The sequence below is a fragment of the Indicator indicator genome, chromosome 7 (genome assembly GCF_027791375.1).
Source record: "Indicator indicator isolate 239-I01 chromosome 7, UM_Iind_1.1, whole genome shotgun sequence".
NCBI lineage: Eukaryota > Metazoa > Chordata > Aves > Piciformes > Indicatoridae > Indicator > Indicator indicator.
Window position 1 is genome coordinate 30,933,396 of NC_072016.1, and position 25,492 is coordinate 30,958,887.

Here is a 25,492-nt window from a genome sequence, read left to right on the forward strand (position 1 = left end):
TGATTTAACTGCAGCAATAACCATACTTTCATCCCTCTCCTCAGGTGATTTCAAAAACTTGGGGCATACAGGGTCCCACAGCACAATCTAAAAGTTTGCATGTGTAGGACACAAAATACTGATACTGAGTAACGGCTGAGACTTTTAGTGCTCCTACTGGCTTCAGTGGAACAACTCACAGAGTAAAGCATTATTAAAAGAAAAAATAAAAGAAAAAAAAGAGCGAGAGAACCTTTATGCAATACGCAGAAAAAAATTAAAAGCTTGCCTTCAGGACATGAACTTTATTTGGAAGATAATCACAGTGAAGGAGATGACACAGGTGATGTATCCATGTGTTTTGGTTAGTAAGGCTCAAATTAAAAACAGTACTGAAAGTAGGGAAATTTCGTATCTTTCTGCACCAACCACAAACAAAACCTTTCTATTCATTGCTAACACATCATCAACAATTTCACTTGTTTAGAGCCCAAAGAGAAACCAAATTCTGGTTCAGTGTAACAGGAAGTTTAACATCAACTAGTAGAAGCTATAAATAGACCTTTAAATAAACCAGCAAAATTTGGAAAGCTCCATTTGAATTTATTCCTATAAAATACATTACATTTTCCATCGACTTTAGTTGTTTTGTCACAACAGCAGAGCAACAATTTTCAAGTTCAAGGCACAATATTACTCAAATTGAGTTTTGCATTTCTTGCTCCACGCTTCTCCCCACCAATGCTCAGAGTTGCAGACACAAAGGAGGACCTCACCACTACCACAAGGGCTTCCTGGTTTTGTACATCATTAACATGTACAAATCCTTGCAATATTAGAGTCAGCTTGAGGATCCTTAAATCATTTCTTCACCAAAGCCTTTGCAGAAAGCTTTCAATTATACACCTGTGTCACTTCCATATTTCCTTCCCGAGAGCAGTCTTCACATAAATGAGCACCAAAACATCTATTAAAGCCACACTTCTTCTTTACATGCTGACAAAGGCATGTTGCATATGCATTTTAAGAAATTTGAATGTTGCCTCAGCTTCAATAAGGAAAAGGAATGCTTGCAGACAAATTTACACAGAATTAAAACCCAACTGTTCTTATGCACATCTGATTGATTACTTCATAGCTTGGTTTTGAGATACAGGTCTTATGCACATCTGATTACTTCATAGCTTGGTTTTGAGATACAGGTCTTATGCACATCTGATTACTTCATAGCTTGGTTTTGAGATACAGGTCTTATGCACATCTGATTGATTACTTCATAGCTTGGTTTTGAGATACAGGTCTTATGCACATCTGATTGATTACTTCATAGCTTGGTTTTGAGATACAGGTCTTATGCACATCTGATTACTTCATAGCTTGGTTTTGAGATACAGGTCTTATGCACATCTGATTACTTCATAGCTTGGTTTTGAGATACAGGTCTTATGCACATCTGATTACTTCATAGCTTGGTTTTGAGATACAGGTCTTATGCACATCTGATTACTTCATAGCTTGGTTTTGAGATACAGGTACTGTGAGAAATGCCATGTGCATCTTTTGGGGGACTATTAATAACTGAAAGAACCAGGGAAAAAAAATTATTCTCCTTCTACAAAACAAGTCAGGTATCTATACAATAATCCCTTTAAAACAAAAAATCACATATAAACAACTTTGTATTAAAGTTTTCTAAAAAGATGTTTGTATTAAGGCCTGCAAGGGAGAAACTCTACCTAATCTTGGTCTTGCCCCCAAACTTTGAGATTCAGTTGCATTAAAATCACTAAATAATTTGGGATGTTAAGCAGCAACATTAAACAAAGTAGTAGTTAAAATTCATATACGCAAAGCTTAAATCTTGTTTCTGCATTAGTAGTAGTCCTGGAAAGTGGCTGAGTTCTATCAAGTCAAGACTTCCAGGTAGAGACTGTGTAAGAACGCCCAGGGCAGGTACCTCCTCCTTACTCCACAGTGAAGGTTTGCAATGCCCCACCGCGGCTGCCACTAAGGATTGTCTCACAACTCTCGCCATAACCATCAAGTGTGTTCTACACTACGTGGGCTCCATTCTTAAAACAGTCTTTGTACGGATAAGTACTGAATTCCCCCCCACCCCCCAATCCTTCCTGTATCTCAGAATTCAAGCACCACCGATACATTTAAGCATCTGTATAAAAACCTCAGCCTGCAGGTGCAAAGCAAGCATACCCGGCAGGAGCTGTGAGCCTGCAGGTTTATCTCCTTGTACCGAACAGCCGCCTCACCACTCTCGGTACGGCTGCCCGGCCGGCAAACGAGATCGCCCGAGCGTGCCCTGGTGGGGCTCACCTCACCAGAAGCCTACAGCTACATAAGGCCCAACAACCTCGGCCAAGAAACACCGTTTGTTCTAGGAAAACACCTTCTCTGCCTGGTATTTCGAGCACCGTGACGGAGACCGGAGCGTTTCCCATGACTCGTGACCAGAGAACGACCGACACCCGCCACGCCACTCCGGAGCCGCCATTTGCCAGCAGCGTCCCAGCGGAGAAGAGCGCTGCGGACTGAGCCTGAAATGGGAGAAGGGGAAGGTAGACGGACAAGGAACGGGGTTCCTTCTGCCACCGCGCGCCCGACACAACGAGGACAAAGCCGCGTCAGGACAGGGCAGGAGTTCCCCCAGCGGCCGCGGCGCCGCTCCCCTGTCCCTCCTGGGCGAGGCTTGCGTGCGAACACGTAACCACGTGAGCAGGCGGAGCCATGGAAGGGGGGATGGAGAGCTGCGGCCGGTCGCGCGATGAGTGAGCCCGCGCGGCCATCACGTGCCGGCCGCTAACACCCCACCTTCCCCCGTCACGTGACGCGGTTTGTTTTTGTTGCCTCCGTAGGGCGGGCGCCCGCGTGGGCGGTGGCGGTCACGTGCCGGGTTTAAATCGCTCCCTGGGGGTGGGGGAGGGGGCCGTAGCGGAGGCGCTGCTGCGCTGCCCTGCCCTGCGCTGCGCCGTGCCGCGCCGCCAGGGCGGGAGGGGGGCGGCGGTTGCTGCTCCAAGATGGCGGATGAGGAGGCTCCGCTCCTCCGTCCGCGCGACGGCGGCCCCGGCGGCACGGCCGAGAGCGCTGAGCCTGCTCCGAAGCGCCAGCGCCTCGACTCAGAAGACGGCGGCTGCGGGAGGGGCGCGGCGCCCGCCCAACGGCCAGACTGGGGCGCGGGGCCACCAACCGCCGCCGCTGCTGTGGCAGTAGAACTGCCGAGCGAGGCGGCGACCGTGGCTGCCGATGGCGGCGGGGGCCGGGCGAACAAGGAAGACGACGAAACGGTGGCGGCGGCGGTGGTCTGGAGCGGCGCAGACAATAGGGCCGAGCTGCGGGGCCTGTCCCGGGCGGAACCGCCTCCGCAGCCGCGGCAGCGGGGCCGGGGGGAGGGGGCGGAGGCGGCGCCCGGCGAAGACGCGGCGGAGGCGGCCATTGGCTGCAGGCGGGCGCAGTGTTCAAACGGGGCGGCCGAAGCGCCGGCCCTGCATCCCGGTGAGGACCCCATCCCTTCCCTTCTGCGCTCGGCCCGGCAACACCGGCCGCGGGCCGCCCCCTCGCAGCCGGGAGCCCATGGCGGGCTGCCCCCTCCCTGCGCGGGCGCTCGGGGCCGAATCCGCGGCGGGCCCCCCCTCGCGGCAGCCGTTCCGGCTGTCCCGCCTGGCGATAGCCCCGCGGGCCGCGCCGCGGACGGCAGGGCTCGACGTTCACCTGCCGCGGCTGGCGTGGGCCTGTGCCAGTCCTGCGGGGAGCAAGCGGCGCGAGTAGCGGGTGCTGCGTGCCGGCTGCTCACCGAATATGCTCCTCGCGTCGCCTCAGCCGTACGCTAGGTGCCAGCTCAGGCGAACGGCTCCGTCCATTTCTCTAAACCTAATCTATTCTCGTTCTAATCGGCCCTTGTCAGAGCCTGTTGTTTCTTGTGCAAGGCTTCGCAGGACGACATCGGCTCGCCTTTTTCATCTCTGAAAGCTTTTGTTTTGCCGTGTGTCAGGCAACAAGTTATTAAAAATGAAAAATAACGAGCCCTGTTTCCTTTTCACAGTTTCTGCTGTGATATTTTATTTCTGCTTCTTTGGAAGTTGCACTGAGCAGCAGTCTCAATTCTTAAAGTTATGGTTTTGGTTAAGATTTCAGTGATTGCAGCACAAAACTAGACCATAATCGTCAAAAAAGTTTCTTTGCACATCACATTTGAAGCATACTGCTTGGCCAGTATCAGCATGGAAGTCCCTTGCATTCCAGTATTGAAACGGATAAATTTTGAGTTGGTTTTTTACTTCATTTTGGGGTTTGGTAGTGCTTTGGAAAAACTTGTTAAAAGGATTAAGTAATGCATTCTGCTGGTAAAGTTTTATGTTTTGTCCTGGAATGCAGCTAAAGATACTTTAACTGTGTAGTAAAAACTCTGGGAAATTCCTGCCTGTGCAAGAGCATCCAAAAGGGGAACAGGGCTGTTGAGAAGCCAGGAACAGCCTTGATATTTAAAAGCCTTATTGGAACAGCACAAGAGTGAAGCTGATGATCTCTTATCAGTATCTTATATGAAGCATTTTTGCTCAGGTTACTCAGCTTAGTTCTGGCAAGCGTTTTAATCCTTTGAAGCATCAAATGGATACACCAGGAGCATTTCAGTTTCAACTATTACTCCACTCGTATGTATCACAGCGTTTCTTAAATACGTAACAGTGTGACGCTGTACATCATGAAGCTTTGATTCTTTGCACAGGAAATGTAAAGGTTGTTTCAGTAAACCTTGGCAGTTCACACTTACTGACGTGTGCTAATCAACCTTTTTCTCCTTTATGTTGGTTTTTACATATGTTCAGTGACTTCATGTGTAATGAGATGGAAGTGAGATGCTGAATATACTTAGATTAAGAAATAGTCTTATTAATGAGCATCTGTGGTCTCAGAAGAACAAGACAGCCAGTAGGAAAAAAAAAACCCAAATTTCTGTCCTTTAATTTTTTTCTGTTTTAATCAGAACATACCAACAAGGGAAAGAACAGGACAACACAATCTGAATAAAAAAAAGATGGTGGTTTGTGGTGGTCTTTAAGAATGAAGTAACCTACTGTAGGGGTTTGCTTCAACAGATTCTAGTGATTCTTTGCTTTAGAATCTATGACTGAAACTTGTTCTCTGTGTAGAGTCAGATTTTCAGCAAATTAAGCTACAGCTCCTGTGGCTATTTTTAATAAAGCAAATTTTAAAAAAATAAAAAGTGTAGCAGACTAAATTCTAATAAGCTGCTCAGGTTAAAATTTAGATTTCCCCTTAAGTGTAAGCTTGGTAATGCTGCTGTAACACAAGTAGCTGACTTCTCTGGCCTCCTTCAACTACAGACATGAAGTTAGATTGAGTTACTCTGGCATAAGGCCACAAGATGAGCTGGAGTAACTCTTTGGTAGTCCAAGCCAAATCCAGCTGCAGGGGAAAATGGATGAGAGAAACTGAGAGAAGGTGGTTCAAAGCAGCACATTTTCTGTCATAACCAAAATCCCATAGCTGTGTATATGTGTCACCTATTAGAGTTCTGCTGCAAGGTAACAACCTAACAGGGTTCTGTAACTTAGTTGTATCCAAATGCCTATCAGCAGGTTTCTTTTAAAATGTTGTGCTCTTAAAATACAGTCAAAGATTGGTCTGTAAATAGTGACACATCTTCATTTTATCCAGTTTTTCAGTGAGCTGAATGAAGAATTTGAGGAAGGAAATTTTAATTGCATTTAAAAACGTTGCTTGTTTCATTTAAGACAAAACCCTTAATGCACATTTCATAGAATGACAGTTTCACTAAGGTAAATGTGCTCAAGTCCAGTATTTGGATTGTAAATTCTCCAATGAATCTATTGAAGTCTTGCAAGCTTACTTATGCAATCAAAGCTAGTAGACATTTTCTGTGTCTGACAAAAATGCCTGTTTGTAATTCATTGGAACCACGTTTCAAAGCATGCAGTGTTAGAATTTGTGATGTGTTTATATGTCTTATCTGTTCCATCTGGTTCAAGTGTAACCCACTGTTGTGATGTCTTGCAGATAACTTCCTTCTTAGTGATGAAATCATAGCCAATGGTTTTCACTCCTGTGATAGTGATGAAGATGACAGAGCCTCACATGCAAGTTCTAGTGACTGGACCCCAAGACCACGTATAGGTAGAAGCCTATATAATGTTCTTAGATACTTTTGCCATTGAACAGTCACTTCATTCTTTCCAGTCTTCAAAATTGTTTCTTCTGTTCCAAAAAAAAAGGCAGCAATTACTGCTTTTAGCAGCTTAGAGTGGTTGACTCTGTGTTCATTTTTAAAATCCTTAAACTTGCTGTATTCTGATGAAAAACGCCAACGTCTTTTTCATGTAGAAATGCTGTTGTGATTCTTATTAAAAACATATGCAGAGACTCATTAAATTGAACAGATCTATGGCATATTTCTAGCCTATTTCCTTAGTGTTAATTCTTTAAAGAACAAGATGATGATGATTCTTGTATTATTTCAGCGAATCTGCAGGGCTTACAGTCCCAAGTATTAACACGGTGGCAGCTGGGAGCTCAGTAGAAAGTTCCTGCCTTGCACACAGGCAAGATAACTGCTAGGGTCATTGACAATTTGTGTGGGACATTAGCTTCCAGGGTGCAGTGGGGTTGGGCCTTGAGGTCTTTTCTCCTACATAGGCCTGATAATACCACAGCATTCATTTTTCTGCTATTGGTAAGACTAGCAGCAAAAAAAAAAACATGACAGCACAATATTTCATCTTAAAATCTGCCCATGTGTTGTCTTTGCCAATCCCTTGTTACAGTCTCACTGTTGGTACCTTTTGGGTAAATCTGAATAACCATTGTTCTCTCTGCATGGACTGTAACTGCCTTAGTGATAGGTATAGCTGTTTAAGTCCTCTTAGTCCCTATTTCTCTTATACTGCTCTAATGAAGTATTTCTGGATTGATTTGATGGTGTTAGGGGGTCATGTCCATGGATTGGTGGGCCCTGTCTCTCTAGAGTGATGTTTTACGTTATGACTAGAAAATATATGTATGGTTGTTGTCTTTTCAACTTACTACTCTAAATACTTTATAAAATGTTGGAAAAATACCAATGAAGCCATAAAATGGTGATACACAGTGAAATCTTGTTGCTGAGTGCACCTCTAAAAGCCATCAAGTGTGCTACAAAGTGGGATTTCTACCTTGACTAACCTATGAAACCCTTTCAGGGTTAACAATAAGCAAGCGAAAACCTACAGCTATGCCACCATTTCAGATTTTAGACCACACAGGGGTTTTGATGAATGAAGCATTAAATTTGGTTAATGGAATTGTAGTGGCAAGCGTTAATAAAAGGGATGATGCTCATAATCCGAAATACTTGACTCAGTTTTAAATATTTATATATTATTTAACTTTCATAGGTCCGTACACTTTTGTTCAGCAGCATCTCATGTTGGGTACCGACCCACGGACAATTCTGAAAGACCTGCTACCAGAAACAATCCCTCCACCTGAGCTGGATGACATGACACTCTGGCAAATTGTTATAAACATTCTTTCAGAACCACCAAAAAGGAAAAAACGGAAAGATATTAATACCATTGATGATGCTGTGAAGCTTTTACAAGAATGCAAAAAAATAATGGTCTTGACTGGAGCTGGGGTATGTATTGCTGCAGTACCAGTGGGAGAACATATAGACAGTTGGTGCTTTACACCATGCAGGTGATGTTTGCACATCACAATGTTTGCAATCAGTTGTGCTAGATGGGAAGAGGAGGCACAGTTGCAAGACTGGAGCTTAAGTTGGAAGTGATAAGATCTCCTTTCTTGTAAGATTTGTAAACATTTAAGCAATTGCTTCCATGTAGAATTATGGAATAAGATCACATCTACCTGTGCCAGAACATTTTCTATCCTAGTCAGGTTTTCCTTTCAAATAAAGGTAATGATTTCCTAACAGAAGGGCAGTGAATCTCTTGCAATACCTGATGGAGCTAGAGGGACAAGAATAGGACTCTAAAAGAGGGTGGAGGGTGAGAAAAACAGTGGTGGTGGGGAAGATAATGAGAGTTTGATTAGATTTCAATAGACTGAATTTTAACTTTAACATGCACTGCTGTCTCATGGCAGTAAGATTGTTCACTAAAGAACACTTTTAAACTGACATATGTTTGGAGCTTTGTGTGCCAGATCAGGATAAAAAAGCAGACCTTTTTTTTTACTTCTGTTGTTCATACACAGAGGATGTGACAGAAGAGATCAGTAATTCAAACGAGCTTCTCAGAGAAGCCCTACTTCTGTTACCCAGTCTTGATCTTTTCCATAACTGCTATCATACACCTGTTTGTCTTCCCATAGTATTTTGGGGTACACTGAGACAAATTTTAGTCGTCTTTGACTACTACAGTGCTTTGATAAACAGCATTTGTTCATCAAAAGGGGTTTATGCATCCAAATCAAGTGTCTATTCTATTACTGCATTAACATGGAGAAAAAAAAAAAAACAAACAACAAAAAAACCCCAGCCACCTTGTCCAAGCCTAAATTATCAGTCAACAAACAAATTTAATGGTTTCTTATATTTTTTTCATTTCTTACAAAACTTCCTGTAGTAAAAGTAAGTTCTGGTGTCCTGTTACTGCTTTTATGGGTTGTACTAAAAGGTTTTTTTGGCCACTTGTCAAACTTTGTTTCTGTGCTGTTTCTCCTCATGATTTGGGAATTGTTACATTGGTAGAGATTTAAAAAAAGAAAAAGAAACATAAACGCAGAGAACTCAGACTGGTTTTGTTCTTAATGCCTCTGAGCACTATGACTGTTATTTCAAAGTGAGGCTTGACAGGGCTCTGGGCAGCCTGCTCAAGGATGCCCCTACTTACTGTAGAGGGGGTTGGGCTAGATGACCTTAGTAGGTCCCTTCCAACCCAGACCATTCTGTGAGTCTACAGAACTGTGGTTTCCCAGATAGTTTGGTATCACAGCAACTCTTTTGAGCAAAATTGTGTAGTTTCATTTATTTCAGACTGCAAAAATATATTTCAGGTGTCTGTGTCTTGTGGAATACCTGACTTTAGATCAAGAGATGGCATCTATGCACGCCTTGCTGTAGACTTTCCAGACCTTCCAGATCCTCAAGCAATGTTTGATATAGAATACTTCAGAAAGGATCCCAGGCCATTTTTTAAGTTTGCAAAGGTATGGTTTTCCAACAGTTCTTCTCTTGGTCAGTAACTACCAACAACAGTATTAAATCAGCTATAAATCTGTTAACAAAATGTTGTCTTTGTCTGGTTTTATAAATGAGAGAGAAAAATCTGTTGAATTCAGTGAGAAACCTCATTCCTTGTCATATTGACTCTCTGCTTGGGCTGCTCTTTGCATCAGTTTGATACTCCTAGTGTTGCTTCAGCCATTGCTGAAGCAGATACATGCAACCAGATACTAGCCTTTTTGGAAATACTTAGCAACATTTTCTTCTTTTAAAACTTCTGTTGCAGTTCCTTTTATATACAATCATTCTAGATGGGGTCTCTAATGTCAGGAAGGCTTAGTAAAGACTTGGCAGTTACTTGATGAAACCTCAGTAACCTCTCAGTAGTCTTATTGGCTGTTACTTTCCCTGAAAAATGAATGAGAGCGCCTCTCAGCCAGCATATAGGCTATGTGGAAAGCTACATCGGAATTTGATATGCTCTGGCTCCTCAATGTCATACAATACATTGACATTTTAACACTGTTTTTACAGTAAAGAGGACTGAAGCAGTTTAATGCACTAATAAGTTTGTTCATGTTTCAGGTTTTGATAGGCATGCCACAAGGATCCGTATGTCTTAGAGAATCAAAGCCTTTTTGCAGGGACTGTGTTGGCTTAAAAGGGAGAATACAGCAGGTTTTGAAAACATGTTAGTGATGATGAAGTTTAGAAAGCCAGAAGTACATGTCCAAGAAAAGAAAGAATTATAGAAGATGCAGAATTGTGGAAAGAAAACAAAAAAACAAACAAACAAACAAAAAATCCCACCAAAACACACACAAAAAACACAACAGCAGAAAACCACCTCCACACATCATTACATCTAGGCTGGAATTTCCTTGGGACAAGAATATCAAGCCTAAAATACTGTAAGAATTACTATGGGATGAAGTAAGGACTTGAGAAAATCCATTACTACTACTTGTGCTCACTCTTTTTTTGCTCACAATTTATAGTACTGCTGTATTATATTACACTGGAAAAGAAAAATCATTGCATTTTTCAGCTGCTTTCTCTGAAAGCCTTCTATCTAGATAGGAACATATTTTGATGCTCATTACATTATAGTGTACTCAATTCCTTGAATTTTCAATATTTAGGAAAAAAAGGCAAACTAAAAAACCCACAGCAAACAAACCCAAGCAACTTACTGGAAGCCTGTCTATACATAGTTTTCAGCAGAATGGTCCAGAGAGAGCTGGGCTGGTACCTTTTTACTAAAATAATTTCTTTCCTCCTTTTCTGTCTACCAGCTCAGCTTTCTTACTCCATTAAATCCTAAGTTTCTTGAATTCCAGGGGACAAAGAACAGCCAAATACGTTTGCAGAGCTCAGTGACAAAACATGTCTTGCTTCTGCAGACAAAGCTATTCAAGCTGTTAGAAGCAGATGAGTTACCTGGCTACAGTTGGGTAATGTCCCCACCATAATCTAACAGCGCTAGGAGCAGTCATTCATCATTGCTGCAGCTTAACTCCAAAGACCCACGCAGCTTCAGCATTCTGAGTAACCTGAAATACTTTGGGGGAAACCTAATTCTTTCTCAAAGTCTTTTTTTGTGTGTTAGTAGGCTATATGGTAGCTGAGGGCAGAGCTGCCTCAAAAATCAGTTTAATAGTTTAATAAAACTTTGGTTCAGCTTTTTTAGTACTAAAAGGTAGGCAGCAGCCTCCTTGCTAACTTTCTTAGGGCTAACTTTCTCGTGTTTGTTCTGTAAAATGCCTCACTTTCCCATGTGAGATTCCACCCTAGATGCTGTTCAGTGGTGAGAGAGTGACTGGAAAACAGAGGGTCTGGAATTCAAGTTCCTCCTCTAAGTAAGCACTCCCGAGCAACTGAGTGCTGGTGGTGCTGCTGCTGTCCTTGTTACACAGAACCAGAGGTACCACACAGGGTCATCCACTCTAGACAGTATGAAGCTTGCAGCTAGGTGCCCACATGTAATTTTTTTGCTGTGGCAAGCTCCTTGTTGATGGTGAGCAAACATCAAATCATTCTACTAAAGGTCTACATGTTTTCCATATTCTCTTTAGATCCTCCTGCCCCCACTACCTCAGGCTAATGGAATGGCTAAGTGGAACTGCTCTGCTAAGCCATACAGTTTTACCTTGATGACTGCTGTCACTGGCTCAGTTGGCAAAGCTGAATCAAGTACCCACTGTCTTCCCCTTCATATCCAATATCTTTCTGCATTCCAGGCTTCCATCTTCTAGGAACAGCTAATAACACTAAGGAATCAGAACTGCTTATCTCAAACCAAGAGTCAGGATCCAAATTCTTCATGACATTTTTTGTTGGACTGCAGTTAAACCATGTGTACCTCTAACAACAAATAGTGAGGTAATTTGACATGAAGGGAAAAAAAAGCTTTCTTATTTCATAATTCTCAAAATCAGATCTCAACCTTGTGAAGGACAAAACATCAGCTTCTGTGGAACAGTTCATCCTGATGTGATCAGCTCAGCTGTGGAAACAAGCTGTATCTGAGAGAAATGGCAAAATGCATAGGGAGTGCCAACATGACCTGCTGACATCATGGTTATAGATAATATCTAGCTCTGTGTGATTTACTGCAGTTGGAATAGAGACATTGTGCATCTGTTTACACTCTGTAATGTACTTGTGAATTCCCTAGGAAATCTACCCAGGACAGTTCCAGCCATCTCTCTGTCACAAGTTCATAGCTTTGATGGATAAAGAAGGAAAACTACTTCGCAACTATACTCAGAACATAGATACCCTAGAACAGGTTGCAGGAATCCAGAGGATAATACAGTGTCATGGTAAGTGGGCTTAGTTTCATTTCTCTTATGCATGTGACAAAATAACTGCTATTGGAATATTTTTTTTTCCTGAATTGGTACCTCTCTACGTTTAGCCTGTATCGGGGGCTAAACTATAGCAGTTACTCTATCACCCAGGAATCCCTCCCAAGCAGAGAAAGGTATCAAGAAAAGGAGAGGAGGCCCAAGGGTTAAAATGAAAACATTTAACACCACACAAAGTATACAAAATTGTATTGAATGCTCACAATAGATGGGAAGGCAGTCCTCAGGAGCAGGATGGTAAGTCAGCCCGCCCAGGCATGGGGAGGAGCAGGAGCTCAGGCAGGGGGAGCCTACCTTCAGCAAACTTCCTCCTTTATAATCAGCATGGTGCTTTGGTATGGCATACAGCTGTAGCTAACTTGGGTCAGCTGCCCTGGCTGACTCAAAATTGCTCATGACCTGCAGCCCATTGCTGGACTAGGATTCTGTCTCAGCCAAACCAGGAGACTATCTCTTAGCAACAAATATTCTACTTTTGAAATGCTCTGGATTTTTTTTTCTAAGGTTAACTTATGTATATAATCAGAAGTGTTTCAAGCAAATACTTCTTTCAGAAAATACCTTGGACAAACAGTGGTCTTCCTGTGTCAGTCAGACTCTGTTGGCATAAGCATAGACCTTAACTTTTAAAATGTGTTTGGTGCTTCTTTATATTCATGTATGAAGACACAGAGCAGATATAAAGTCTTTTCATAAGTCCTTCTCACTGCCTATCCCGAAAATGGAGTTTGGCTGTTATCTGATTCTTTATTTAGGTTATATTCCATTGAAACCTTCAAACGTCCTGACGCTTCAGTGGCTTTACCTCATCTATGAAATGTTGTGGATTAATCACCAGTTCAGTTAAACTGAAGAGCATCTTCTTACACCTCCAGTATCACACACATTCTGTAATTATGATACCAGATTAAGTGGAATTTCTTAATTTGTTGCTTGATGTACTTTCCATTTCAAGGGTTATGTAAATGTCAAACTAAAAGTCCAATGATTTTTTTTTAAGGAAAGGATACAGAAAATTAGTTTTTTAAGTGCCTGTTTGGATCATTTGGTAGACTTCTGGCAAACAGTTCAGAAGCAGTGTTGGCACAAGGTCGCTCTAATTCCACCTTCTCCAGGAACCAAACTCATTTTGATTCTTTTTCTACATGATGCTTTATGATGGTGGCCATACAGCACACAGGAGAATCCTGCCTGTCAAATAACCCTAATGTGCTGGTTTCCACTTGTGCTTAGTGTGTCAGGCATTTTCTTTTGGTAGTCATGCCATAGGAAATATTTGTCATGAGCTTCTAATATGGTTGTGGTTTTGCACATCACTGCCACACTCAAGCTTCCATTTTTTCAGTTGCATGTTACAGTAGTTAAATTTCCAACCATCTTTAGTGTATGTTTTATGAAAATGGATTTTAAATTAAAAAGGTTCTTTAAAAACATGCTATGAGCCTTGAGATCCTAAGGCCTTTGGAAATTAGCAAAAGCTTTGAGCACATCAAGCTTTACATGACAGAGTTATGCTGCTCTTCAACAAATGGTAGTGACTTAAGAGAAACTGAAACTGTTACATGAGAGTTCATACTGCTATCTTGACTCTTTCTCTGTTGTCTAGCTGTGGTAATGGCAATCTTGTAATGATTTGAGAAGTTTGTCTGCAAACCTTTGAACCCATTCCACACTGCACACCTACAGCAAAGTTGCTGCTATGAAAACCACTGTATCCTGGATGCATTTTCTGACTTGAAAATGGCTGTTACATTTAACCAGCATGCCTGGAATTAGATCATATCCCTTGCCATTGCTGTAGCTGGATAATCAGAGGCAGTGGCCTGCTGGTTACACATGACTCATGCATGGACCAGCATAACTTACTGATCAGGTCCTTCTGACTGACAAGTAACACCTAAGAGAGCCACAGCAGGGAGCCTGAACAGGTGCCTCAGACAGGCTCAGGTCTGAAAGCCAGACAGATGTGTTCCTAAGACATTGTATAAAAGGCCGAAAATTATTACTGTAAACAAACAGCAAATAACTGTCATACTTTCTGTAGTCTTTGAAATGCTTGAAGTTCTGGGAGTTGCAATGCTGAGCTGTGCACTTTCCATACCAGCAGTGATTAGCAGAGCTTCACTGCCAGGTGCTCACAAAGGATAAGCTCCAGGTTTTCCTGTGCTTTCAGTCTGTCTTACCCAGTTACAATATCACCAAATCCTATTTTGCTGCTGTACCTAGTCCCAGTATCTCCTCATTTAGCAATTAAGTGCTGGCTGGCTGCTGTGTGTAGGTTATGAGCAAAAAATATCTTTGGTTCAGGTGGCTTAAAACAATATTCCAGATAAAGTTTTGGAACCAGAATTTTTTAGCTGTTCCTAGCTTCTGCAAAGCTTTCAAGATTTTAATGGTTGCCTTCCTAAAAGTTTCATTTTCAAGAGAGACTTTTGTATCCTACTGTGCATTACTCAGTCACAGGCCTTTTTTACTGTCCTTGTGTCACCACTAGAAATTAGAGAGTTCCAGGCTTTTACTGTACAAGTGACACATTGCAGTACAGGGCCAAAGAACACAATTTTTTTTTTCTAAACCTCTTGTTTCATGGTTAGGAGAAAATCTGTCAGTTTTTGTACTTTATTCTTCAGCATTTTATCAGCTTCTAGCATTATTCCCTCCACAGATAAAAGGCCTCGTAGGCTAGGCTCTCCTGGACATATATACACCAAAAGGCTGCTCTGTGTCATTGTCACAGTGACTTTATGCTATTAGCCACCTGCTAAGCTTTCCCTTTGGACAGGTGGAGACAGGAATGCTCTGAGATACTCAGGCATCACCTTCAGCTGCATCAGAAACAGGCCAGATAGAGCTAGTAAGTGGCTGGATTGTGCAACCACCTTAATGTGGTCTTGCCAAATAATAAACACAGTAGCTAAGCTGGACATCAAGTTCAGAGTAGTATTTCATGTTGAACACTAGAGCTGTAACTTCTCACTTCTGCTGAAAGGAATTGCAGTCTTTACTAATACATTTTCTTAGTTATTTTGCCCTAGTGTCTTGAGTTGCTCTGGGTTCCCATTCTGCTACTGCTGTTGGCACTACTGGTAGTTGTGTCAAGAAGAAAACAGAAGGTTCTGTTCTCCCCTCACATGTGCTTGTCCAGGTTGGGGGAATGAAAGGACACGATTTTTGTTGATGTGCATGTGGTATATCACCACTCCTAAACCAAGATTTCTGCTGACTAACCTAGAATAACGACTTCTAGTACTACAGGTATCTTCTCTTAATTTAACATTACCTTTTAATGACTGATTTGTATAGCACTGCAGCCTTTGTGTCAAAGCAGCTTGGGCAAAAAGATCAAATGTGAATGACTGAAGAACCTTATTTCTACCATGTGGGTTTTCCCCCTCAGGTTCCTTTGCAACAGCTTCCTGCCTGATCTGTAAATACAAAGTTGATTGTGAAGTTGTTCGAGGAGATATTTTCAATCAGGTAAAAAATTTACTTTAACTCACTGCAGCTTTCTAATAAGTAATTCTCTGTCAGAAAAAAAAAAACAAACCCTCCATAAACAAAACCCAACCAAAACACCATGCTTGGATTGCTTAAAAGATCCGCTTTTGAAAGGCTATGTATCTATACATGTACTTCCTAAAAGTGCCCAGCTGTATTTTAGCATTTCCTCTGGTATTTAAAGTATACTCAAATACTATACTGCAAAACTTAGCTCATGGGGAAAAGCAGAACAAAAGCCCAGGAGAACATTTTTAATGGCCTCTCTAAGAAAAGCAGAGGTTAAAGTGGTAAGTAGAAAGCTGGCTTTATACCTGTTCTATGTTAATCTGAACACACAGTCACACTGAGAAAGCAACATTGGTTGCTCTTTGAGCATTTGTGTACATTAAAAATATACAGAAAGATTATGCCTGGAGAAATTGCTAACTACAGAGCAGCCTCTGAGTGAGGAAGAGAGTCAAAATAGATGTCAGATGTTGCTTTCTTGTACTTGTGTATTATTTCATATTCCCAGTTCCCCACATCTGGGAAGTGCCCCAGGGCTGAGGCAGGGAGTTCTGCTCTGTCAGAGCAGATGAACCTTTGGCTTGGTAAGACCCTCTTTGCTCTTAGAATCATAGAATTGTTTTGGCTGGAAAAGTCCTTTAAAATCATCAGGTCCAGCCACTAAACCAGCACTGCCAGGTCTACCAGTCTTCTTCCCTTTCTTTTTAAGGAACAGAGAAGATGAACAAAAATATCTTTTTTATACAAATGTAAGGGGACTCTTTTTCTGCAGGCGTTTCTGATAAATGCTTGAGTCCACAGTTGCACCTATAGATAAGAAACAGGGAAAGGATGTAAATCTTTCAGGTGTTGCATTGGAAATGGGATTTTATAAAAGCCTTTCAGAAGAGATATTTGAGTTAAAGCTTTAAGAAATGTGAATCTCCTAAGTAAAGCTTTGTAACACTGCCATACTGAATGTGAAATCTGGTTTACTTCGCTATTAAGATATTAAGAACTTTTTATCTTACAGATAAACTTTTTATCTTACAGCTGCTCCTTTACCTTCAAAGTCAGCTGGTTGGAGTTTAGGTTTTCTTCCTTCTAAGCAACCTTCCTAAGCATGTTGTAATTTTCTGTTTTGATTGTTCGTTCCTAACAATACTATAATCATTGTACACTCATATGCTGAACCAAACTGCTGCTCCAAGGGCCCATCCCTGCTGCTGGCCAGTAATGGAAGCATGGGGAAGTGGAGAGAAGAAACCTATAGCAATAATTCTGCATAATGAGAACAAAGAGATTTTTACTCTTGAGACTGAAGAAGGTTTTTAAATTCAATCCCTCAGCCCAAATCTTGCAGTACTATTGCCAGGTATCTCTTTCAAGGGTAGGCCCTAGCTGCAGTTTTCATAAAGCAAAATAAATATGGTTATTTCCAGATATAAGCTTGTACAAGAAACGTAGCTTTTGAAAGAAATAATATCCTTCATCCTTTATGCCTGAAAAATTATTGTTCTGTTTGCCATCTTTGTTCTGTAGCATGCCTTTCGCTTATTCTGTTGCCTCTCTAGAATATCTATTTTTTTCCCTTAGATATCAAAGGAAACCTTTTCTCTACTTACGAAATAAAACACTGTTGGAGCTTTGTTCTCCAACAAGTCCTCCCCCACAAAAATGTTTTTAACACATGGGTCTCAATGATAGTTCAGTCTCTAGTATCTACAGTCCTCCACTACTTGAAAGTTCAGTTGTATGTGGCCCCAGGTCCTTAGTTTTCCCAAAAAGACCTTTCCTTTGCTCTGGTCTCTTCCCTGATGGTCCCAAGTGCTTCACAAGGAAGTGAGTGAGTCTAGCTAGCATCCTTCTGCCAAGGTTTCCTTCCAGCATGTCACTACTGAGATCATCTGTTTAGAAAATAAGCAGTTTCTTGCTGCTGCTCTTCATTCTTTTGCCATGTCCAAAATACAGTGCTAGTTCCCTGTAGTGAGGTTCTTTCTGTTGGTTGCTGTACACAACCATCCTTCTGAATGAGAAGCAGCAGTAGTTTTACATCGCACACAGAACTTCTAAGGAGAGCAACTGTCAGTCACTTAAAATAACTTTGGTTTTGACATCAAGAAATAGTGAAAAGGTCACAGATTTAGGAAAAAAAGGCCCAAGAAATGGAAAACATGCAACAGGTCTTTAGATATTATATTGGCTTAAGATTCTTTCCTAATCTTGTTTGTGATATCCCAGTAACATCAGTAGTCAGAAATTCCACTTCTGCTTCACTAGAAAATACATCAGCAGAGACGGTGGGGTTTTGGGGGAGTGCTGCTTCTGGAGGGAAAGAGGATCCTTGGCAGTTGAGTGGCCAATTATCTAGCTTTAACTTCTTGGTATCAATTTCAGCTCTTGGAATAGATCTTCCCCCTTACTGACGACCTTTCTGAGGATTAGCAGAGAAGCCGGTGAGTAGTTAGTGTTGAAACGCATTCGTGGGCCCATTCCAGTGACTCAGGTGATTTGGACAGGGACGTCAGTTGCTCTACAGAGTTCCACTAAGTCACATGTCATTTCACTTCCCGTGAGAAATGATGGAAACACAGTTAATGTGACTTGGTCTCATGAAACCAAAAATTAGAGATATTAATTTCATCTTCTTCCTAATAGAGAACAGTAATTTCCCTCAAAGGTCGATAGGAGACACAGCAGGGTAAAAAGCTTCAGAAGAGGTGAAGGTGTTCGTGTGCTACAAGTTCTTTGAGCTCTTTTTCCGATATATAAAAATCCATGGAAAAAGTTCAAGATTCATTCTGCCCATCTTCTCCTTTTTGGAGAGTTCTTCAGCTAGTTTCCCTTTAGGGTGTGGTTACTGATGCTCTCCAGCCTGGGGATGTGGGGAAGGTTTCTTCCCTACCCTTCCCAGTTCTTGGGCCATGTTGCTTCTTACACATCCCTCCCAGGTTTTCTTGAAATACTGGGTTCTGTGTTCAAAGACTGAAATTTTTGGGAAAGGTCCTTTAACACCAGAGGAAGGCCTTTTACTTGTGGTGTTTTCTCATTTATCTTTTGTCCTAGTGCAGGCATCCATAAAATAGGTCTTTGATTTAAGCTGAGTTCTCTGTTAGTTTTTTGGCATATTTTCTCTGTACAAAAGGAAGTTGTTATGCATTTAAATGTCACTTTGCATATATTTTCCTGTTACAGTATGTTACATACATCTCAACACCTTTACAGAGCACTGATTTGTTTATGCTGACTGTTGTAGGATTGCAGCTGCTTTTAGCTCCTTATATTTATTCTGGGCTACCATATTTTAGCACTACAGCTGAGAAGACTTGAACTACTTGAAAGAAAAATTGCTCAGTAGTAATTGTAGCATTATCTGTACCTGTATTGGTCACCTTCTTGCTTTTCTTATGCTTGAAAAAACATCGTAAGATAGGAGACAGCTGAAAGAGATCCCAAAGATCAGAGGGTTTCAGGAAGAAAGAGAACTTACTTCTCCAGAAACTTCACTCTTGTCTACTTGTTCTAGTGAACAAGGCTTCTGCTCTGTTTTTAGAGGAATTGGAAAAGTTGAAAAATGGAGACCAAAAAGGCTCTTTCCTGTATTCTTGTCCTCTATGCTTTTTGCTTGCTACCTGGTACAAGCTGCCATGTTGCTTTATGCTTTGGAGGAAAATAGAGAAGCAAAGCTCTACAATATCCTCTTTGATTAGGGAGGGCGTTAGATAGGATCCTATAATGGAAACTGACAGCAAAGTCTTAAGTTTTTGCTCAGATTAAAACAAGAAAAATATATTCCTATCAGATAGGAGGGAATTACTCATTGGTGCTGAGCATGACTTCTGAACTTTGGTTTAATTGCCAGGTAAGAACTGTGGTGTAGATCTGAGTGGCTTCTCCCTTAAGAGACCTCCCTCTTTACCCTGCTGTAGTTTTATTTACGTGTGTAGTTGCTGCAGGCTAGAGTAAAAAAACATACTTGCCTGTATATCCACAGGAAAACAAAGTGAAACTCCCTAGTCTTTTCCCAGAATAAGTCACTGAATTGCTAAAATTTGAGGTTTTTCAAGGGCACAGCCTTCAATTGTAGTAATAGAAGCTGTTCTAATGCAGGTTGTACCCAGATGTCCCAGATGTCCAGCTGATGAACCACTCTCTATCATGAAGCCAGACATAGTGTTCTTTGGAGAGAACTTACCCGAGCAGTTCCACCGTGCCATGAAGTATGACAAAAATGAAGTTGATCTCCTTATTGTCATTGGGTCCTCACTGAAAGTAAGACCAGTAGCATTGATTCCAAGTAAGTGACTATCTCTGGTAAGGTTTTCTTCCAAAGATTTGGATCAAAAGTGACATTCTTAGTAAAAACCTCTAGGAAACGCTTTTGACTTGACTCAGTGAAGGAACTAGATTAAGCATCTAGTTTTCTGAGATGAAACCAAATTGCCTTTGTAAAGCTGAAATGTAAAAGGAGAAAGTTACACGTTTTAAGTGCCTTTTTATGTTCTGGGCAGATCTCAAGGTAACAATAATCTGACAAATGCCTCTTCTAAAACTTGAATGACTTTGTTCTGAGACTTAGTCATTTCTCTCCCTGCTTGCAATATGCTTTCAGAGGTACTTGAAAGATTTGGAGTCATTTTTAAAAAGATAAATGTATGCAGGAATCAGATCAAGTACATCAGGTGTCTGAATTATAGCTTGTTTTAAAGTCAGTATTGAATACTAAATGATTCACAAGTGGGTATTATAGTGTCACCGTTTGGATCCTTAGTTTTTAAAAATGATTGGGAAAATCATCTCTGCTAACGTGTTAGAGAAAAATGCTCTTCAGGAAGGTGGACAGCATACTGTGTCAGACAACTTATTATTTACCCATAGAGTGTAAGACTTATTGGTACTAAAGAAATTCTCCTCACATGTAAGCCCAAGAAAGACGCTTGTTGGCACCCTGACTTTTGCCTCTTCACTAGACAGGAGGCAAAGCCTGGTGTTTAGGCTGATGGGAGACACATAAGGACTGGAAAATTGGGATACACTCCACTAACCATTGCTCTTTCTGTGACCTAGAACTGGATTTTCTCAGTTAGTTACCTGAGGAATCAACATGAAGTGACCAAACTAGTGGGGTTTGGAAGCCTTAATGTCAGGAACAGTTTGAGCAACCCTGTACAGCATAGATTATACCTGGAACACTTGACCCTAAGGAAGGGGTTGTCGTTTACCAGCAGTGTGTTCCTCATGTGTACTTAAGCACATAGATTAATGCAGCGAATCTCTTCTAAGAGATTGCACTACTAATTTCAACGATCTTTTAAAGACTTCACCAGACTACTGTATTTGTTATTTCAGTACACGTGTATCTCAGTGATTGACAGAGGAAGACTTTTTACAGGAAAAAACACAGGGAACAAAAGTCTATAGATAGACTGCAGTAGGCATAGCACCTCAAACTGCTGTTGATAAATTTGGTATTTCACAGAATCATACAATTGTTAGGGTTGGAAGGGACCTCAAGGATCATCTAGTTCCAACTCCCCTGCCATTGGCAGAGACACCTCACACTAGACCATGTTGCTCAGAGCCACATCCAGCCTGGCCTTAAAAATCTCCAGGGATGGGGCTTCCACCACCTCCCTGGGCAACCTCTTCCAGTGTCTCACCACCCTCATGGGGAAAAACTTCTTCCTAACATCCAATCTGAATCTACCCGTTTCTATTTGTTTTTTCATTCCCTCTAGTCCTATCATTACCTGACACCCTAAAAAGTCCCTCCCCAGCTTTCTTGTAGGCCCCCTTCAGATACTGGAAGGCCACAATAAGGTCTTCTTGGAGCCTTCTCTTCTCCAAACTGAACAGTCCCAACTCTCTTAGTTTGTCCTTATAGGAGAAGTACTCCAGCCTTCTAATCATCCTCATGGCCCTTCTCTGGACATGCTCCAGCACGTCCAGATCATTCCTGTAATAGGGGCTCCAGAACTGGACACAGTGGTTAGAAGCAAAGAGAAGTCTGAAAAATCAACTTTCTAAATGGATCTCTGTTGAATGTAACACTGAAGTGACTACTTTTAAATTCTCTTTTCTATACATAGGTTCCATCCCTCATGAAGTGCCTCAGATCTTAATTAATAGGGAACCTTTGCCTCATCTACATTTCGACGTGGAGCTTCTTGGAGACTGTGATGTTATTATTAATGAATTATGTCAAAGGCTAGGTAATGAATACACAAAACTTTGCTACAACCCAATAAAACTTTCAGAAATAACAGAAAAGCCTCCACGAACGCACAAAGAACTTGAAATGTACTCATCTGAGCTGCCACCTACCCCTCTAAATATTTCAGAAGGCTCTAGTTCACCAGAAAGAATGACTCCTCCAGATGCTTCAGTGGTGTCTTCAGAACACCCAGCTGAATGTAAGGTAGAAAACTGTGATCCTGCTTCAGAAACTAAAGAGACCTGCACAGAGGAAAAGTTTCAAGACACACAGACAACATCAGACAACCCTGAAAATCCTGCTAGTGAACTAATGAACTCTGAAACAGTGAAGGAAAATGGATCTAACAACGGAGAAAAAGAAAAAAATGAAATCTTGAAGAAGTGCTGGGTAAACAGATCTGCAAAAGAACAGATTAGTAAAAGGCTGGATGGTAAGTATTAACTCATTGCAGTGCTTTGCCTTTTTAGGCAGGGATGTTTCTTACAGACTTATTTTAAAGCAATAAATAAGGTACCCTTGAGGGAATCAGTTGGGTTTGGTGGCTACTTTTGTTCAGACAGGTGCCTACCTAACTCATCATTGCATTGTTCATTTTCTTTGGAGAAGCACATAGGAAATGTTTTTGTAATACATGTTTTATCATCAGCAATTACATAACTTCCTAGAAAGATCACAGTTCAGGAGGTTGAAGGTAGGTGCTAAAAACTGAATCAGTTCCTGTCATTTTCAGAAAAATTAGTTTCATACTCAAGTGTTAAGGTGCTGGTCACATTAGGTCATCATTTGGTGTGGCATTAGAACTTAAAGGGGAACTCATGAGCGGAGTTGTAAAGGACATCTCACAGATGGAACCAGACATGTTTTGAAAGGAACTTTAGACTTTGACAAGGAAGCCTTCCAATGTGCAGTCTCTTAACTGATGTACAAAGCTATCACACTAGAAAATGGGTGGGACTGAAGAACCAGCTACTAAACTGCAACTTTCCAAAGCAAAGGCTGCTTTTAAAACTTTGCCAGATACTCTGTGCAGTGGGTGTCAGTTCTGCTACAAGCAGTGGAATTTACCTCAGTCAGTACCCGTACCAATGGAACAAGCTGCTGAACATTCAAGTGTAAATGCTCCTTTGTGTCCAAGAGAGGGGGGGAGAAGGTATGCTGAGTTTCCAGGGAAGCATTCATTAGGGACTTCACAGTAAATTCCCATCCATTGAAATAAATGCGTTTCTAGGTTTGTCAGTTAAGTTTAAAAATGTGTGTGTATGAGTACCTTCTAACCAGAAGTCTGCAAGATCTTGGGTGAAGCATTTATTTCAGCCTTTCACTGACTCTGACATTCTGTTCCAGGTACTCAGTATCTGTTTTTACCTCCAAATCGCTATATTTTCCACGGTGCTGAGGTGTACTCAGATTCTGAAGATGATATCGTATCTTCTAGCTCTTGTGGGAGCAGCAGTGAAAGTGGTTCATGTCGTAGTCAGAGCTTAGATGTGGAGGACGAGAGCGAGATTGAAGAGTTCTACAATGGCATAGAGGATGAGGATGCTCCTGAAAGGGAGGAGGAACCTGGATTCAGGGAGGATGGAATTGAACAAGATGAAGCAGTAGCTGAGGAGTCAGCTTACACAAGTGAAGCTGCAGGGACTGAGCAGCCAAGCAACAAGTTGTAACGTGATCACTGACTGGTTACAGGAACTTTCCACCAGCATTAGGAGCTTTGGCATGTCAGAATGAATGTTTACGTCCGGATTTAGAGCAACAAAAACATACAGATGTAGTGTTTATAAATAACTAAAACAGATTTTCATGCTTAGTTTTTTACCTTTTTCAATAAAATTCTATTACTGCGCACTCAACACTAACTCATCTTTTTTTTTTTAAGGTACTAGGAATATCACTATGCTCACTTTGAAGTTCATCTGTCTGAGCAGGCATCCATGTATATAACGCATATTTTTGTTTAATGAATTCCAGCTTATATTATTTTTAAACAGTTTTGAAAAAGCCATTGGAATGTTAAACTAATATAAAGGGAACAGCTAATTAAGACCAAAGAATGGTATTTTCACACCTCTTGCTTTGTAATACTTTGGTTTATTTAAAACCTTCTTATGCTTTTGCTAAACCTTTCATTCTGCCTAGTCTGTCATTAAACACTGGCATTTTCTAAGACCTACTGTGGCAGCTAATTTTTTGCTTTAAGAGATACTTTAAATGTTTGAGACATACTGAAATGTGAGTAGATAGTTAAATGGAAACATGCCAGTGAGCACTTAGGGGCTGCCATGGTTTTCAGACGTCTAAGAAGTGCTGTGAAGATGCTGAGGTGAATGCTGGCTGTGGAGCAGGTGCAGTGCTGGTGTTGGAAAGAAACTGGCTTCCCCGTGGCAGACATTTGCTACACTGTATACAGGAGCCAAGTATAGTACAGCTTTATTGCAAACAGCATTTGAGAAGCTGCCAAGCTGCGGAAGTGAGGCCAAGTTCAGAACAGGCTTTCTACCAGTTGGTGAGAAGGTGCAAAAAAAACCCCCAAAAAACCCACAAAACACAAAAACCAACAACAACAAAACAAAGAGCAAGCTCTTCCCTGTTATGGATCAATGCACCAAGCCGAGAAACACAAACAGCCAGAGCCTCTGCTTACCCTGCTGCGTGGAGAAAACACAACCTGGAAGCACACTGTTAAACGGGCACATCTTGGGGTAAAGATGTTCTTTCCCACCTGCTAGCTGCATCTTGCCTCAACTCTGACATTGTATATATCCAAGTGCTAGGCTGCCTTGCCACTGGATGTTGCAGATTGAAGTGTGGCTGTTTCCAAGCTTTTAGAACTATTTTGTACAATGCACAGTGCAGTAGTGTGAAACAGCCTTTTTCTATAAACCACTTCTTCAACATTGGCCCAAATGAACTCTACAACGTAGACTACTCATATTCTTTAATATTTATTACATTTTGGAAGATGGATAGTAGCTGTTCTTTAAGCATAAGATAGATCAGTTACTAAGTAAGAACAGCCTTCTGTATTCATCAGCAAATGTTGGCATGTTGTCTCATTGTCCAAATTTAATGCAGCTCTTATTTGGCTACACTAAAGAATGCAATATGGTTAGTTTTCACTTGCATGTCATAATGTATTAGTTTGTGCTATAGGAGATATTTTAAATTGCAATACTTTGTTTTAAATTATTTTTACAGTGAGGATTGTTTTCTGCTCTTTTATATTGTATATAGTGTCTTTTATGTAATCTACTGGCATATGTTTTGTAGAAGACTGTTTAAAATGACTGGCGCTCTTCCTGCAACTTTTGAAATACAAACCCAGTGTTTTATACGCGTACACTCTGTTCTGAAGTCTATTAAAATTGTCATTTCAGTTCTGCTTTCTGTCAATTTCTAGTTAGATCCTAAACACTTCACAGAACATATAAGGAAGGCATTCTATAGCAAATTGTTTTCTATATACTCCCTTGGTGGAAAGGGAAAAAAAAGGCCTGAATGAAACTCCTCTGCCCTGTCTTTGGTAAAATGATCTCTTCAAGCACAGTGCAATGCTGTCCTTCAGAAAACTACTTTTCGCCTTTCAAACCCCACATTAACTTACGTTTGCTGAAGAATTTATTTCCACTGGTGTTCAGTATCTTGCACATGACACAGTGCCTGTGTTTCCCTCTGAGTGATGATCTCACCTGCTCTGCACAGCCACAGATGAAGCGTGGGCTT

The 25,492-nt window shown here is 41.4% G+C and overlaps 1 protein-coding gene across 1 annotated transcript; it reads left to right on the forward strand.

Annotated features, from left to right (window-relative positions):
* Positions 1-3,011: 3,011 nt before the first annotated feature.
* On the forward strand, positions 3,012-25,115 carry SIRT1 (sirtuin 1). Its single transcript, XM_054382157.1, has 9 exons — positions 3,012-3,486; positions 6,031-6,147; positions 7,404-7,645; positions 9,028-9,180; positions 11,874-12,021; positions 15,464-15,543; positions 19,663-19,849; positions 21,642-22,199; positions 23,114-25,115. Exons 1-9 carry the CDS (start codon positions 3,012-3,014, stop codon positions 23,434-23,436), a joined length of 2,283 nt encoding a protein of 760 aa, XP_054238132.1. The 3' UTR covers positions 23,437-25,115.
* Positions 25,116-25,492: the final 377 nt, after the last annotated feature.

What these genes read in the sequence shown, in the direction of transcription:
- SIRT1 (XM_054382157.1), top strand. Translation starts at nt 3,012, where the DNA reads ATGGCGGATGAGGAGGCTCCGCTCCTCCGTCCGCGCGACGGCGGCCCC. An exon ending in GACCCCAAGACCACGTATAG is followed by an intron (nt 6,148 to 7,403) that starts GTAGAAGCCTAT and finishes TAACTTTCATAG; the next exon opens with GTCCGTACACTTTTGTTCAG. An exon ending in CATTTTTTAAGTTTGCAAAG is followed by an intron (nt 9,181 to 11,873) that starts GTATGGTTTTCC and finishes TGAATTCCCTAG; the next exon opens with GAAATCTACCCAGGACAGTT.